The sequence below is a fragment of the Cannabis sativa genome, chromosome X (assembly GCF_029168945.1).
Source record: "Cannabis sativa cultivar Pink pepper isolate KNU-18-1 chromosome X, ASM2916894v1, whole genome shotgun sequence".
NCBI lineage: Eukaryota > Viridiplantae > Streptophyta > Magnoliopsida > Rosales > Cannabaceae > Cannabis > Cannabis sativa.
This window is the reverse complement of record NC_083610.1, coordinates 10615296-10631085: the sequence shown is the minus strand read 5'-3', so window position 1 is coordinate 10631085 and position 15790 is coordinate 10615296. Positions and strand designations below refer to the sequence as shown.

Sequence of the window (15790 nt, the reverse complement as noted above, 5' to 3'; positions counted from 1 at the left end):
GGCGGTTTTTATCACCTTCTCAAAATATATTTCATTGTGTCAATCTTAGTCAATTTTTTATTTTATTTATAAACAAGATTTTGGGGAAGCAACAATTTCATTGAAAAAACTTTTAGTGCATTGCTTCAATTAACAGAAAGAAACTGACACAGTAGCTGAGCTGATTAGATAACCAGATCTAATCAGCTTAAAAAACTAACCATTGACATGACATGATTATCATATGTACTCATTAACAGCTAGCTTCAACTTATTATTCACAAGAAACCTCCAACCATGGGGATGCCAAAGCTTGACTTGACGAACATGGCATGGTGCACTTGCATTCTGGCATTGATCCTCTCATCTTCCACCCTTGATTTTATTTTTCAGCCTTTCATTGGCAGCTACAAGTTCTGCCGCTATTCCCGGTTCATTAGCAGAGTGACCAGCATCTTTCACAATCTGTTAAAAATGGTAAAAAAATTCAGCAGTTTGTTTGTCCAATGTTTTCATAACAGCACATTTCTGCTTAAAGAAGGCATGGCCTTGGTTCAAATTACCTTAAAATCTGCCTCTGGCCATACTTTGTGGACATCCCAAGCTGACATCATAGGACAGACAACATCATATCTTCCCTGGAAAGATATTGTTACTAGTTAGAATTCCTTGCCTGAGGTAAATTACACAATGAACGAAAACAAACTATTGACTTGTACCAACAATGAAATGATAATACAAATCGATTTCCAAGTCTTAAGGATTTAAATTTAAATGAACATAGTCTGTATATATTTAAAATTTACTGCTGCATTTTTCCGTTACTGGACCTTATTCAGGATCCTCCTTGCATATATATAAAATCTTTTACCACAATTAGCTTTGTAATATTGTAGCAATCCTTGACTACTCTGTTTGCCTCTATTTTTCATTAAACAAAATAGAACTGCTATTCAGAAATCCTGCCACTCTGTCAAGCTGTTCCTCCTCAACTGTTTCTTGCTCTTTACTTCAATGGCTGTCGTCGAACAAACAGAGGCAACTCTTTGTTGATCATTAATCCTCAAAATCCTTCAACTCCAGTCACTCCAGCCCCATCTGAAAGTACTATTATTCCAGTGACCAGTCACAAACTCAATGGTCACAATTATCTTCATTGGTCACACTTCGCTATGATGTTCATCCGTGGTTGACGTCATGACAACTAACTAGCTAGGGCTGCATTCAACCAACTGCTGGTGATATATAGGGGCTGGCGTGCTGAGACACCTACTCTAGTATACATTACTTCTAAACTATTTTATGTGGAAAATTTCCTCCTTATAATGTTGTCTCACTTCAAATGCCTCTAGAACAGTCATCAACTAATCCTAAGTCTCCACACCCCAAACCTTCATTCCAATGCATTCCCCTTCCTACTCTAGACAATAATGTCAAGGTCTGCACAAGGAGGCAAACATGTGAACAGCTTGTGCCACTTCAGCAAAGAAGAGACTTGAGTGTGAGTCAGAACTAGACAACCCAATATCTTAGAGAAAAGTAGTCCAATCATGCACTCAACACCCACTCCAAAACTATATATCATATTCAAGTTTGTCTCAGAACTTTAGAGCTTTCATCTTGGCCCTACACCAGTCCCTAAATGGAAGGCTGTTGCACTAAAGGAGATCTGAGCCCTAAATGGGAAATGGATTATTACTAATTTACCTCCTAAAAAGAAGACTGGAACATAAATGCATTTTTTCGATCAAACGAAAGGTCGAGGAGAGCATAGATAGGTTCAAAGCTCACTTGGTGGCTAAATGTTTTACTCAACCTTACGGAATTGACTATAAAGAGAATTTTGCTCTTGTAGCCTAAGTAAACACAATTTGAGCCATCTTATCAGTTGCAAGATCTACGAAAGATGTATATAAGGACGTCCCACCAAATTTTGAAAGCAACCACTCAAAGCACAATGTATTTATACATCACAAATCCTTTCACGGTATAGACTCAAACAATCGCCATGAGTTTGGTTTGAAAGGTTTTCTAGAGTACTTGAAGTAGATGGTTACTCGCAGTGTCAAGCTAACCATAATATATTTGTTAAACACTTAGACGACATTATAATTGCTAGTGATAGTGTATATTGATGATATAGTAGTTACTAAAAAATCATGAGGAGGAAATCATCCATCTAAAGCACTTGCTTTCTAAGGAGTTTGAGATCAAGGATCTGGGGCACTTTCCATCCGTGGTATCTAAATTTCCCAACGCAAAATTTGTTTTGGACCTTTTGAGGGAGACTAGAATGAGTGGGTACAAACCAGCGGAGACACCCATGAATTCAAACATTAAATTTGACGCTAAGGAACAGATGTGGATAGAGAGGGAAGTTCCAGTGTCTCGTGCGAAAGTTGATCTATCTAACTTATACTTTCTTGGATATAAGCTTTTGTTGTCACTGTGGTAAGTCGAGCCAAAACTTAAGCAATTGTTCAAAGGGACACATCCAACTCATCAGTTGAATCTTAAACTATCGAGAAGAATTCATGTTTAAACACACACAATTTCTCACTTGAATTTTATTTTGATGCACATAGGCTACTATCAATCGAAAATCAAATTTTGACTACTATTCCTATGTATGGTGTAATTTGGTTACATGGTGGAGTAAAAAGCAATAGGTTATTGTGTGATAATCAAGTTGCTATTGCTATAGCTACAAATCTAGCCCATCATAATAGAACAAGATATGTGAAAATTGATGCACAAATTATAAGCAAGAAGATAGAAGGCAAGGTAGTCTCACAAAAGCATGCTCCATCTCAGTCTCACGGAAGCATGCTTCATCTCGAATTCAGATAGGAGATATTCTTACAAGGCTCTACATTGTCCTTTATCAAGAGTTGTATTCTAAACTTGGTTTGAAAAGTACACATTGTCCAACTTGAGAGGAGGGTAGAATGCCAAGATTTATTTCCAATTTGTAAGTCTTAGGGATTTGAATTTAAATGTATGTAATATTGTATATATCTTCTATATACTGTTGTATTTTTCTGTAACTTAGATGACGTAAATTAGCTACAAGGATGAAGCACCTTATTAAGGATTTTCCTTGCATTAATAAATATAGAAAAATAATCTCTTACGATAATTAGCTTCAAGAATAATTAAGTAACACAATTATCTTAAAAATTTCAGAAGAGCATGAATGAAAAAGTAATATGAACCTGAACAATTGTGGCGTCTATATGCCGTATCTTATCAATGTTATCCAACAGGTATGAATCTGAAGGAAAGAATCCCTTGTTGGAAAAATAATGATTTTCAATCCTAGCAAATGCCTGGGTAGAGAAAATCAAACAGAAAGAACAATGACTAACTTCAGTCATCAGAACAAATTAAATTACAAAACCTGTAACCAGAGTAAGAACAATAGCATACATACAACAGATTGAATCTATAAGCTGTACACAACAGACAAGATTTCCCAACTAAAGAGACCAAATGATATACCAATGAAAAATAGGGATGAATAGTTGATAGATGTAAAAATGATATTACCAATGAAAAATAATCATCATCTCCTTTCTTGATGTTGTCATCGTTTGGAATAAGATGGGCAGTCATCATTTCCCATTTGGTCCATGCCCTAGCAGCTGCATACTAAGAAATTGGAAGAGTGTAAAGAAAATCATCTAGAGTCAAATATAACAGTAAATGCCAATCCTAAACACAACTGTTATTTTTGTAATTGACTGATTATAACCAACTATCAGAGACTAATACTAAACCACAAACTGTCTTTTTTATAACATAAAATCGTACTTCAAATGTTTGCATCATTATTTATTGATTTTTTATTCTAATCGTGATAATATAAGGACACAGTAAATCTGGACCCTAAAAAGAATCATGCGTGAAAGATAGTAGAAATCATTATATTGGAAAGTTAAAACAAAAAACAATAATGTGCAAAAATCAGCCAAGTCTTACTTGTGTTTCCAAATCATCACAGTTTAGTCTCTTGTTGTAAGCATTTATAAAACATTCTCTCTCGTTCTCTGGTATAAGATCTCTAAACGGTTCCCAAGCTGTGATCAAGAAGATAATCACAATATTATCCACAAATCTAATCTTGTAATTATAACACTGCAAGATAGTTTGTATAGGTAAACACAACAAAACAAGCCAAACACAATTTCATAACATCATCCAGCTTTGACAAATCAAATAATGCAGAAAAAAAAATCATTTGTAAAAAGGTGATCCGTCAGTTATTTTGACCATTCTGATATCAAAACTCAAGACTTTTACAATCACATGTAAAATCTCATAAACAAAATCAGTGCAAACAAAATAACAGGTAATGATATGTGAACTCAGAATGTATAGTGATTCAGTCACATTACAGCAAAGCATTCACACTCACCGTCAGGATAAATAGCAGCAGCACCACCCTCATAAAACCAATCAATCTCTTTCTTTCTCAGAAGAAAGATCCCTCTAAGGACCAATCCAGTAACCTTAAAATCGGACCATGCAATGCCGTCAAAAACAAGGGTATGCAAAACTACGAAAGAAGGGGAAAATAAAATACAATAAAAAACCTTCTCCAAGGGACTATAAGCTGAAATATGTTATGCACCTTATCCGGATGTGATTGACTATAAGCAAGGGCAAGTGTACTTCCCCATGAACCCCCAAAAACCTGCATAAGCACAGACAAGACCTTCTCTTACAAAAAAGAAAAAACATTTATAAAAAAGTAATGACTTTGTCCACACCAAACATCAAGTTATAACCTGCCATTCTGGGATTTTCAAGTGTTCCCTCAGCTTTTCAATATCATCAATGAGATCCCATGTGGTGTTTTCCTTCAAACAAGCATGGGGTGTACTCTTTCCTGCACCACGCTGAAGAAAGAGAAAAAAAAAGAAATTTCATACAATAATGTTTATAATCATCTTGGTTATTACAAATACAATGATCCATCAGATACTCACTTGATCAAACAAAATGATTCGATAAAACTCGGGGTCAAAAAATCTCCTATTAGTTGGTGAAGTTCCTCCTCCTGGACCCCCATGAAGAAACACAACAGGCTGCAGGGTAAGGTTCATATAAATATAATCATCAATCTTAAACAAAAATCTTCAAGCAAACAACTAACAAAGATAAGAAAAGGATAACACAGAGTGGTAACATAAACCCGTTAGCTAATTCAACAACAACAAAAATATACAATGTATTAAGTAATGTTTGGAGAGTAGAAATAATTTTCTCGTGATCTCTTATAAAATTAAAAAGAATATTCTAAAACAAATTAATCTAACAACCTAATTAATCCCCTGCCACAGAATAACTTGATCCCATTGATAATATTAGGATAATTTTATCATATTTAACCTCCATCTTTAACATTAGTATGAAAAAAAAAAGCATCTAACTCTGATTCTAATTTATTTTATTTACTAAATGATCAAATCATTTATCTTTCTCATCTATTTTTCAATGCACTCCAATCCAATCTGACTATATTATCTACACATGACATAAATTAACAAGAATTCTCCACATTCAAAGCTACTCACATGCCCATCTGGATTCCCAGATTGTTCCCAATAAATTGTGTGAAGATCCGAAACCTTCAAAAACCCTGAACTGTAAGGCTCTATAACTGAGTAAAGCTCTCTTTTCAAACCCGAATCTTCCTTTCCCGACTCCATCGAATCGATTAATTTTGGCTCAGTACTCTTGTAATCGAGATATTGGGCACGTAAAACTGGATACTTTTTCTTTGTCACTTCTCAACAAAAACAGAAAGCCCAAAACTTTACATGAATAAAAATGAAAACAAATATAAGATTAGTAATCCTAAATGTCAAAATTTAAAAAATGGAGCATATATATAGATAAATAATCAGTGACAAGGATTTAAACTTTATCCAAATAAAAGTTTGAGTCATATACAAACTAGAACCTAGATTGTAACGAGAGAGAGAGAGAGAGAGAGAGAGAAATACTATACCAGAAGCAGAAGCAGGGAAGCTTGGATTGGAAAATAAAGAGAGAGAATAGGAAGAAGGGAAAAGGGGTATTGAAGAGGGAGAAGAACAACAAGTGAAGCACCTCATTCTTCTTGCCAAGTCACACCAATCATTCTTATTCGTCGTACTAGGAAAATTTATTAATGGGATTGATTGTTCCTTTTCTATCCAAAAATATTTTCAAAACAAAATAAATATTAGGCTAATTTAAATTTTTAAAACTTTGATATGTACAAAATAATGCTTCTTAGAACTTTTTAAATCGTTAAATATTCTCCTCGAACTATTGAGAATGTTAGATTTGAGGATTTTTGTCTACTATTACTACACAAAGTCTGATGTGGATGAAAATTTAAAGAGCACAATTTTGTACTTTTGAAAGATCGAGGACATGATTTAGTAGATATCAAAGTTTAAAGGAGAGTATTTAGTATATGGACAATCATCATATTAGTAAAATTGAATAAAATTTGACAGAAGTCCTTAAATCTAATAATTTCAATAGTTCAGGGGAATTTTTTAACAGCCTCAAAAGTTCAAGGGACATGATTTGGTACATGTTAAAGTTTAGGGGTTAAAAATCCTAATTAGCCTAAATATTACTAACACATATAAAAACTGTGATAAAAAATTTACAAGTTTATATACATTTTATCAATTAATTACACGTGAAGAAAAAAATTATTTATCTTTTAGTATACATTTTGTTACGGGTAAGAAATATATTTTTACCTTTATATAAAAAATAGAGTAATTGGCGGCAAAACTCCCCCAACTATCAATTCACTTGCAAAAAATCATCCAACCTCATATTTTAGTGGGAAAACTCTCCAAAGTGCTATTCCGTTTACATTTTTAAGGTGACGTCTGTCCAGCCAAGTTAAGTCCTAATTTTGCCTACGTGGCAATGACAGGTCACTAAAAAATTATCTACGTGGCCATATTTTCCAAAATAAAAATTAAAATGAGTAATTAAAATAAAAATAAAAGTTTTAAAATATAAACAAAACCCTAATATTTGCAATAGACATTTGGAAAACAAAATTAACATAGAAAGGAGACAAAGACGAAGAGAAAGAGTAGATGAAGAAGGAGACGAAGAAGAAGAGAAAGAGCACATGAAAAACAAGAGAAAGATGGGAGGAAGATCAGGAGACGAAGAAGAAGAGAAAAAGGAAGGAGACGAAGTTCAGCAAAAGAGAAAGACGAAAAGGACGAAGAAGAGAAGAAGGGAAGAAAATGGCTTACGTGACTGTAAAATGTCGTTGTCGTCCTCCGAAGAGAGCTATGATTTTCACCTCTTGGACTGATGCAAATCCAGGTAGAAAATTCATGAGATATTCTCTGTACAATGTAAGTTTGTATTGTTCTTCAATGTTGAGCTTTGTCTTGCATTGTTGCTACATCATTTTGATTGGATGCTTTCTAATGGAATGAAATATGAAGATTTGGACACGAGTGAGACTTTTGTTACAACCCTTCAAAGAAAAAATATTCTTCAAGTTTATTCATATCACTTATGAACTGTCAACGAAGTAATGCAAATAAACTGGAATGATAAACTAATAATGTGGTGTTTACTTTTTCAATAAAATTATTTACTGTCTTAGTGTCATTCATGATGTAAGTAAAAGGATAATAATTTGCATTTTATAGGTATATATGTTGCATTTTATAGGACACAGAGATAGTATATATATGTTGCATTTTATAGGTATTAATTCCTAATGATTCTAAATAATCTCCATCTAGATTTTTGTTGGTGCTTATACATATAGAGAAAATTACACCCAATCTCACAATATGAGATTTTAAATAAATGTTTGATAAATAAAAATTTGTTTATACATTTATTTTAGAATTATTATATAAAAACTACAATTGATACTTTATTTACAAAAATTATTCTATAAAGTGTGAACAATATTTATACTTTTTATGTGCTTTTAATTACTAAAAGATGAAAGTGATATTTTGTTTGGTTTTTTTTTAAAGCAAGTGGGTGGGTGTAAATTTTGGGAGTGATATGACCCTCCAATGTGTGAGGGTGTTGTAGTAGTCATTGTTGGGTTTTGTGCCATAAATAAAACTTTATTTCAATGTAATATTTCTATTCAATTATCAATAAAGAAACAGATTTATTTTTCATTACTTATTTAATGTGTTATTTGGTTTATGTGATCATTTATATATTTATTTGATTTATAAATTCATTTAAATTCTTATCACATTGATATTCTTGTTTATTGTGTCGTCAGCACAGTGAAAAATAATCAAGATTGTGTGATTAAATGTATTCCTATAATTTACCAGTACATAGGATTTAACTGATAGGACAATCTACAATGTAGTTTACTTGCACCTTGGATAAGTGTTATGTCCTTTCTGGGGCATTAGTTAAAGTAAGCTTGGGTTGGATGCATGAAGTATGCATTAAAAGGGACCGATATTGAACTAGATATGATAAACTTACCGTAATATCTATACAATTCAATATTACCTAGTTGATCCTAGATCAAGTGATCTCAATCCTGAGATAGTTAGGTTCTAATTCAGTTGCATTATTTGTGTTCTTAAATCTGTTCGTTAAAGTCGACCAAATGATTTTTCCCGTGACATATAAGTTAAGGACACGGTAGTTCAATTGAGTGGGAGCGCTAATCATAGATACGGAATCTATAACTTCCATTTGGATATAGAAGTCAAACGATGATTTCCTTTGAGCTTAGCTTAACAGAGATAAATGATTGAGTACTCATTTCAATTATTATATTACTTCACTGGAATATCATTTATAGGTAGCTAAGTATTTTAAGGATAAGATACATTGAAGGGTGTAACGGTAAACTAATCCCTACTCAATGTAAATCATCTATAGAGGATCATTAATTATTGAGATAATAGAAAATGGATAATCTCATAGCGTATCTATATCGTGGAACATATAGAGCGTTTTATATAATTGAGAGTGCAATTCCAAATATATAGTGGTGCAAGGAGGAATTAATAAGTTAGAGAATTTACTTGGTAAATTCTAGATCTGCTTATTGGAAGCTCGGTTATATAGGCACATGGTCCCCATACTAGTTGAGACAAACTGCTTGTAAGACTCAGTTAATTGATTTTAATTAATCAATTATAATTCTAAAGTTAGACTATGTCTAGTTTATGAATTTTCACTAAGATATGGCTTGATTGTGAAGAAATAAAATTTTAGGGTTTATTTGTTAATTAAGAGACTTTATGGAGTCTAATTAATAAATAATATAAATGACAATTTTATTTGATAATTAATTTTAATTATTAAATAAATAATTTTGGCATTTATACGATTGAAAGTGCAAAAGTGGTATTTGTGAAAAATAGATAAATGATTGAAAGTGCAAAAGTGGTATTTTGTAATCTCATAAATATTTTCCTTGAGAGGCTAATACTATAGACTCGTGGACTAAGGATCTTTAACGCCTAAACCTCGTAAAAAATACGGCTATTTATTATTTATTATCTTTAACGTTCTTTAAGCACAAAATATATTCGGTTTCCGAAAAACTCGGTAAACAGTTTATCTCTCACACTCTTACCCAAGAATCTTCTTTATCTACAGAAGATTCTTCATACAAAATCCAATCTCAATATCTCTCTTTTCTCTATACCACTTTCTCTCTACCTCTCAGTCTTTCTCTCTCAAGATCACCTCTCAAAACTCGTCTGATTTCGTTCTTACTCAAAATGATAAGTGCCAGTGGCTATAAGTGCTAAGTTGTTAAGTTTGTTACGACTTAACAAACTTAACAAACTCATCATAGAAGAATCTCCACGTTAGCTTAAGTTATAGTTCTCCCGAATGAAGCAACCAATTCTGAGACTATGAACTGAAGAACACGCTGAAGGATCTTCCTGGATAGGAATAGAGATAGTTGGACTCGATTATCTAGGACTCCCTTCCAAGAGAGTACAGTTAGCCATCTGGAACTCCTTTCCAGTGAAAGACTATTCTTGAAGACTCCTTCCAGGTGGACATGATAAGCATCTGAGAATGCCCTTCCGAATTATATCTATCATTCCACAAAACTTCTTCTAGATGGTCAAGTTAGACTTTCAGGAACGTCCTTCAGAATATCATCTAACTTTCTATAAACATAACAACTTTTGGAGATCTTTCATTTGAAAGAACTATACCACAAATATCATATTTATCAAATAAAATTTTAAAATCTATAAATTCTACTTTATTTAACTAATTTTTTTTTTGAAAATAAAGTGTTCATTGATAATGAAAAATTAGACCTCTCGGTCATTGCAAAGAATAATTTTAGGTATACAAGAGGGGTCCACTATACCTGAAATATTCAGTGCAAAAGCCCATCTAGCAACATTGTGAGCTGCAAAATTACAACATATGGGAATAAAGGGCATGACACCTCCTTGATGATAATTCTTTTAGCCAGGAGGCCACGGACAAGCAGAGCATCAGACAAAATATTGCTCCACCAGAGAACCTTATGTCTCTCCATAACTTTAGAGTTCCAAAGTTTATTCCACAGGCCTGGCACAACTACACAGGTAGGGGCCCTCTCCATGGCTTGGACTAAATAAGCAGACTTTGTAGAGAATAGCCCATTCCGCTCCTTTGTCCAAACCCATTTGTCACTTCCCACCCCACTAGGATTTCCTCCTTTAATGATGTCGCGAACAGTTCCCAAGTCAAAAAGAGTCTGGAGCTTGGGAATATCCCAGTCATCTGTGAGTAAATTAGCAACTTTAGTTACATTCTCGGGTCTAGAAGTAATAGGTTTAACAAAGAAGTCCTTGCTATGCAACACCCAAGGATCAGACCGGACATTAGTATCTTACCCATCCGAGATAAATTTGCACGCTCCTTTCAACATGATGTCTTTAGATTTCACCACATTCTTCCAGAACTAAGAGTCCGAACTTTTATAAGAACCCTCCAAGAAAGGTTTCCCTTTGAGATATTTGGCTTTCAACACTCTACAACACAACGATTGCTCATCATTAAGGAGGGCCCAACCCCACTTCGCTAGCAAAGCATGGTTCATCTCCAGGGACTTACGAAAACTGAGGTCGCCCCTGGACTTCGGAAGGCATAAACGGTCCCACGCCTTCAAGAAATACCTCGGTTACCTTATTTGGAGTCCACCAAAAATCCCTAATCATACCATCAATTTTTTAGGCCAGCTTTTTAGAAAGCATGGTAGTTTGCATTGTGTATATCGACAAAGCAAGTCCAGCTGACTTAATTAACGTAGCATGACCGGCTTTTGACAGAATTTTTAATTTCCACCCATGAAGCTTCGAGACAAGATTCTCAAGAATAAAATTGAAATCAACACTTTATTTAACTAATCAATGTATCATTTTCTAGCACGCGATTCTATCCTCTCATACACTTGAACTAGTTGACTAATATTTCAAAAGGCCCAAAAGTCCTACCAAACTAACTTATGGCCTTTTATTTTTTTCAAAGGCATTTACTTTGCTCTGAATTTAGAACCCTTGTTGACCCTTCAGTACACAAATCAAAACAGGACTTCTTGTAAGTCTTGTTCTGCTCATAGAAACAAGTTCATGGAATGCTATGCTAGTATTATTACATCCGAAAATAGTCCATATACAGCTGATCCTACTAAAAAAGAAACAGCATAAAAGGCAAACGACTATGATATCTATTATTTAAGCAGTTGTTGCATAATGATACATATACTAAACTCTAATGAGAAGAGAACAAAATCCAAAGCTTGCTAGTAGTTTGGCTTCTCTAACATCATCTTAGTAACATTATTATTCAATTGGCCGTGGCTATTTTCACCTTCTTTAACAACACTTATGGAAGTGAGTTGGCAAGGCTCGGCCTCTTCCAACATATGAACAACCGTTCTCATGGAGGGCCTTAGAGCTGGCACCTGTGATGTACAATGCACTGCAATTTTCAACACTTTAAGGGCATCTTCTTTCAGAGCCTCTGATATGGTTGAATCCACCAAGTCAATCACATTCTCTTGGCTCTTGAATTTGCTATAAACCCAATAAACTATGTCCTTATTCTCCCCAAACTCTGACTCCACTGGCCTCTTTCCAGTCACTAACTCCATCAACACCACTCCAAAACTATACACATCACTCTTCTCATTAATTTTGTATGTGTATGCATACTCTGAAAACCACCAAAACAAAAAGAAGAAACCAACTTATCAATGACATAGCATATTTCCACAACTATATAGAATAATTAGTAAAAAAGAAAAATCACCAATTCAATGAAAAAATAACCTTAATATTTACCTGGAGCTATGTAGCCAAGTGTGCCAGCAATGACATGAGTCCAATCTCCACCAGCCTGAACAATCTTAGCCAATCCAAAATCAGCAATTCTAGGCTTCCAATTCTGATCCAACAGAATATTACTGCTCTTAACATCTCTATGAATTACTGGCCTCTGACAACCATGGTGGAGATACTCCAACCCTTTGGCTGCTCCGACCGCCACCTCGTACCGAACCTCCCAACCCATCTCCATCTTCTGACACCTGTGCAGTCGGTCCCACAAGCTCCCATTTGGTAAATACTCGTACACCAGCAAGTTGCTGTCCTCGCTGCTGATGCTACAGTACAGCTTCACAACGTTCACGTGCCTCACTGAGCTCAACGCCGCCACCTCGGCGTCGTACTCCGGTGAACGGGACTTACTCTTCTTCAACATCGCAGCCGTGCTCCGGTAACTCCTCCGTTCGTTGGGATCCGACGTGGCAGCCCATATGTGTTTCACTGCGAGTTCTTTCCCATCGCTTAAAGAAACTTTGTACACCGTCCCTGACCCTCCTTTTCCGATCAGATTCTCCGGCTTTACTGAATCGATGATTTCTTTCTCTGTGAAGCTCAAAACTTGGTACGACTTCATGTTCCATGAGTTCTGCTTTAATGGGTGCGAAAGAGTTTTTTGATTCTTTCTTAGCTTGAGGATCAAGAAACAAGCTAGCGACATGAGCAGAATTAGTACTAAGGCGATTAAACATGTCATTAATGTACGGAAATGACCGGAATTCGTGTGTTTCGACGAACAATGATCGAAACACAAACCTGGGTTTCCGTTGAAACTATCTTTAAAGGCTCCGTGGGAGAGGGAATCTGGTATTTGACCGGTCAACTTGTTGTTTGACAGGTCAAGAAGGCTGAGCTTAAGCGAAGACAGAGTATTTGGGATTTCACCGGAGAGTTGATTCTCCGAGAGGTTTAAGGAGTTTAGATTAGGTAAAAAGCCAATACTATCTGGGATTTTCCCGGAAAGTGAATTCTCGGCAAGGTTTATTTGAGAGATGAAACGACAGGACCCTAATGATTCGGGAATTGAACCAGAAAAATTGTTGTTGTCTAAATAAAGATTGCTCAGCTTACTCAATTTTCCGATTGATACTGGGATTTTCCCGGAGAACTGATTCCAACTCAGCTGAATCGCTACCAAGGAAGAAAGTTGAGAGATTTCATCGGGTAATTCACCTGAAAATCGATTATTCGCCAAAACTAACTGCCCCAAAGACTTTGCCTGAGCTATACTCGATCCCACAGAGCCTTCAAACTGATTCATGGAAAGGTCAACTCTGACAAGGTTGGGCAAACTCCATATACCATCCGGAATAATTCCCGAAAGCGAGTTGTTATTCACGAGCAATCGATTCAAAGACTTGCAATTCCCGTAGCTTTCAGGAATCCCACCTGTGAGTTTGTTCTGCAAAATAAGAAGATCGAACATAAACCCATTTTTGCACATGTCAGGTGGAATCGGACCCGTCAGAAAATTCTCCGAGACGTCGATGAAGTCCATTCCTGACCAAGACCCAATCTTTTGAGGAATCATTCCCGTCAACTTGTTTCTGTATAATGACAGTCCATAAAGCTTCCTCAACTCCCCAAACTCTTCCGGAATAGTTCCCTCGAATTGGTTTTCGAAGAGTTGAAGTGACTGAAGCTTTGTCAATGATCTTAGCTCAGAAAGATCACCTTCGAGCATGTTCGTTGAAGCATCAAAATTCACAAGATTAGTAAGGTTTCCAAAACCTTTCGGTAGCTTCCCACTCAATGAGTTGTTGTAAAGCTCGAGTTGATATAAATTTTGAAGCTTTGAAATACTAGCTGGGATTTCACCACTGATTCTATTATCAGAAAGCTCGAGATTTTGGAGCAGAGTAAGGTTGCCAATATCTTCAGGAAACTTACCATAAAGGCTTGAATTTGAGAGATATAAAAAGTAGAGTTTTTCAAGCTTTAGAATCTCTGAAGGGAAAGGAGTTGAATCAAATGGGTTATCACCAATGCTCAAAAAACTTAGATTGGTAAGATTTTCAAGTGACTTCCATGGAAATAGCCCCGAAAACCCACTAAGATTCAAATTCAAGTAGGTTAGGTCTTTTAAACTTGACAAGTCAGGAACTTTACCAGAAAACGAATTCACACCCAAGTCCAAGTACTTCAAACGAGTACAGTTCTTCAAATCATCGCTGACGATTCCGTGCAGAGAGTTCGAGCCAAGAGAAATCCTTTCCAAAGATTGAAGCGAACATATTGAGTCGAATGGAAGAACCCCAGAAATGTTTGTAGCAGAGAGATTAATTTCAGAGACGAGTCCGTTCGAGTTGCACCGAATTCCAGTGAAGCTGCAGGTTGAATTCGCATCTTCAATCCAAGAACTGAAAAGGGTAGTGTTTGATTTTTCGAATACGGATTTGAATTTCAAGAGTGGCTGAAGCTCGTTATAGTCAGCTCCTTGAGTTGGAGAAACTAATAGCGAAAGATAGAACAGAGTCATCATCACCATCAAAGGTGACCTCTGGAGCCATGGCTGGCAACCCAGTTGGGCTAAAGACATGTCTAAGACTGAGCTCTTGAGCCCAAGTTTTGTGAGATGAAGAAGAAGAAGAAGAAGAAGGAGAAGAGTAGTGGTTTTGATATGGCGGCTATAAATTTGAGTTCACATTTTGGTTTTGAATTTTCTCGAGTTGAGGAGAAACAGGGGAAGAAAATTGAGCCACGCAAGGTTGTTGAGCTCAATACAATTATTATGCAAATATGCATGGTCGTGGTGCCTATATTTTGCTTTGCTTTTTCTTTTTTCCTCTATAATAATTGTAAAATAATGGCAATTATTTAAATAATAAGATTCTTTTGATTAAAAAAAACCATTTCTGTCAAGTGTTTGGGATGAATTATATGAATTATTACTGCCTATATCGTTTTCATTGATGTTATTTTTACAGCAGTTTTCAATGGTATTATTTAATACATATTATACTATGAAGAAAGCCAGTTAAGCTAATTCCTAAAATATAATACTAGTTAGTAAAAACAAACTTATACAAAATGTTCAAGTACAAACAACCGGTACAACAATATTTGACCACCTCAACAAGATTGCGTATGTAGTGAACTAGCTAAATATTAGACACATATTTAGCTAATTTATGATTAGTGACGGGAGTAAGTTATGATTATGCAATTATATTAATGTTTCATAATTATGCTAATAAATATTTGAATTTTCACAAATAATATATATAACACTTTTTAATAGATATTATTGATTATTAAATAAATTTAAATATATATATTAAATCATTAAATTTTCATACAAATAATAATAAAAAAAATATATTAAAAATATATATACATATATATTTTTATACTATATAAACATATGTTTTATACAAAATATTTAAGTAATACTTAACTTTTTTTTTATTTTTTTCAGCCAATAAAAAATCTAA

At 34.8% G+C, this 15790-nt stretch overlaps 3 protein-coding genes across 4 annotated transcripts; all 3 read right to left on the bottom strand.

The window, feature by feature from the left end:
• Positions 1-78: 78 nt before the first annotated feature.
• LOC115704195 (proline iminopeptidase) lies at positions 79-6153 on the bottom strand. Of its 2 annotated transcripts, none has more exons than XM_030631413.2 (11): positions 5996-6153; positions 5559-5770; positions 4971-5069; positions 4770-4880; positions 4613-4675; positions 4397-4490; positions 3961-4058; positions 3529-3630; positions 3195-3308; positions 543-617; positions 79-444 (listed from the first exon to the last, which is right to left on the bottom strand). In XM_030631413.2, the coding sequence occupies exons 1-11, from the start codon at positions 6099-6101 to the stop codon at positions 343-345; spliced, it is 1176 nt and encodes a 391-aa protein (XP_030487273.2). In that variant the 5' UTR covers positions 6102-6153; the 3' UTR covers positions 79-342. The 2 variants fall into 2 exon arrangements, with proteins under 2 accessions (XP_030487273.2, XP_030487278.1); XM_030631418.2 differs by having other exon boundaries at positions 5559-5798; positions 5996-6136.
• A 2642-nt stretch (positions 6154-8795) lies between these two features.
• LOC133031649 (uncharacterized) lies at positions 8796-11505 on the bottom strand. Its single transcript, XM_061105134.1, has 2 exons — positions 10869-11505; positions 8796-10755 (listed from the first exon to the last, which is right to left on the bottom strand). The coding sequence occupies exons 1-2, from the start codon at positions 10870-10872 to the stop codon at positions 10364-10366; spliced, it is 396 nt and encodes a 131-aa protein (XP_060961117.1). The 5' UTR covers positions 10873-11505; the 3' UTR covers positions 8796-10363.
• Positions 11506-11600: 95 nt separating this feature from the next.
• Positions 11601-15202, bottom strand: LOC115704207 (receptor-like protein kinase 7). Its single transcript, XM_030631426.2, has 2 exons — positions 12318-15202; positions 11601-12189 (listed from the first exon to the last, which is right to left on the bottom strand). Exons 1-2 carry the CDS (start codon positions 14893-14895, stop codon positions 11777-11779), a joined length of 2991 nt encoding a protein of 996 aa, XP_030487286.2. The 5' UTR covers positions 14896-15202; the 3' UTR covers positions 11601-11776.
• Positions 15203-15790: the final 588 nt, after the last annotated feature.

Excerpts from the sequence above, each read along its gene's own strand:
- LOC115704207 (XM_030631426.2), bottom strand. The coding sequence starts at position 14,895 with ATGTCTTTAGCCCAACTGGGTTGCCAGCCATGGCTCCAGAGGTCACCT. Across the intron at positions 12,190-12,317 it reads ACTTGGCTACATAGCTCCAG|AGTATGCATACACATACAAA; the intron begins GTAAATATTAAG and ends GGTGGTTTTCAG.
- LOC115704195 (XM_030631413.2), bottom strand. The coding sequence starts at position 6,101 with ATGAGGTGCTTCACTTGTTGTTCTTCTCCCTCTTCAATACCCCTTTTC. Across the intron at positions 4,881-4,970 it reads GAATCATTTTGTTTGATCAA|CGTGGTGCAGGAAAGAGTAC; the intron begins GTGAGTATCTGA and ends CTCTTTCTTCAG. Across the intron at positions 4,491-4,612 it reads GTCAATCACATCCGGATAAG|GTTACTGGATTGGTCCTTAG; the intron begins GTGCATAACATA and ends TCCGATTTTAAG.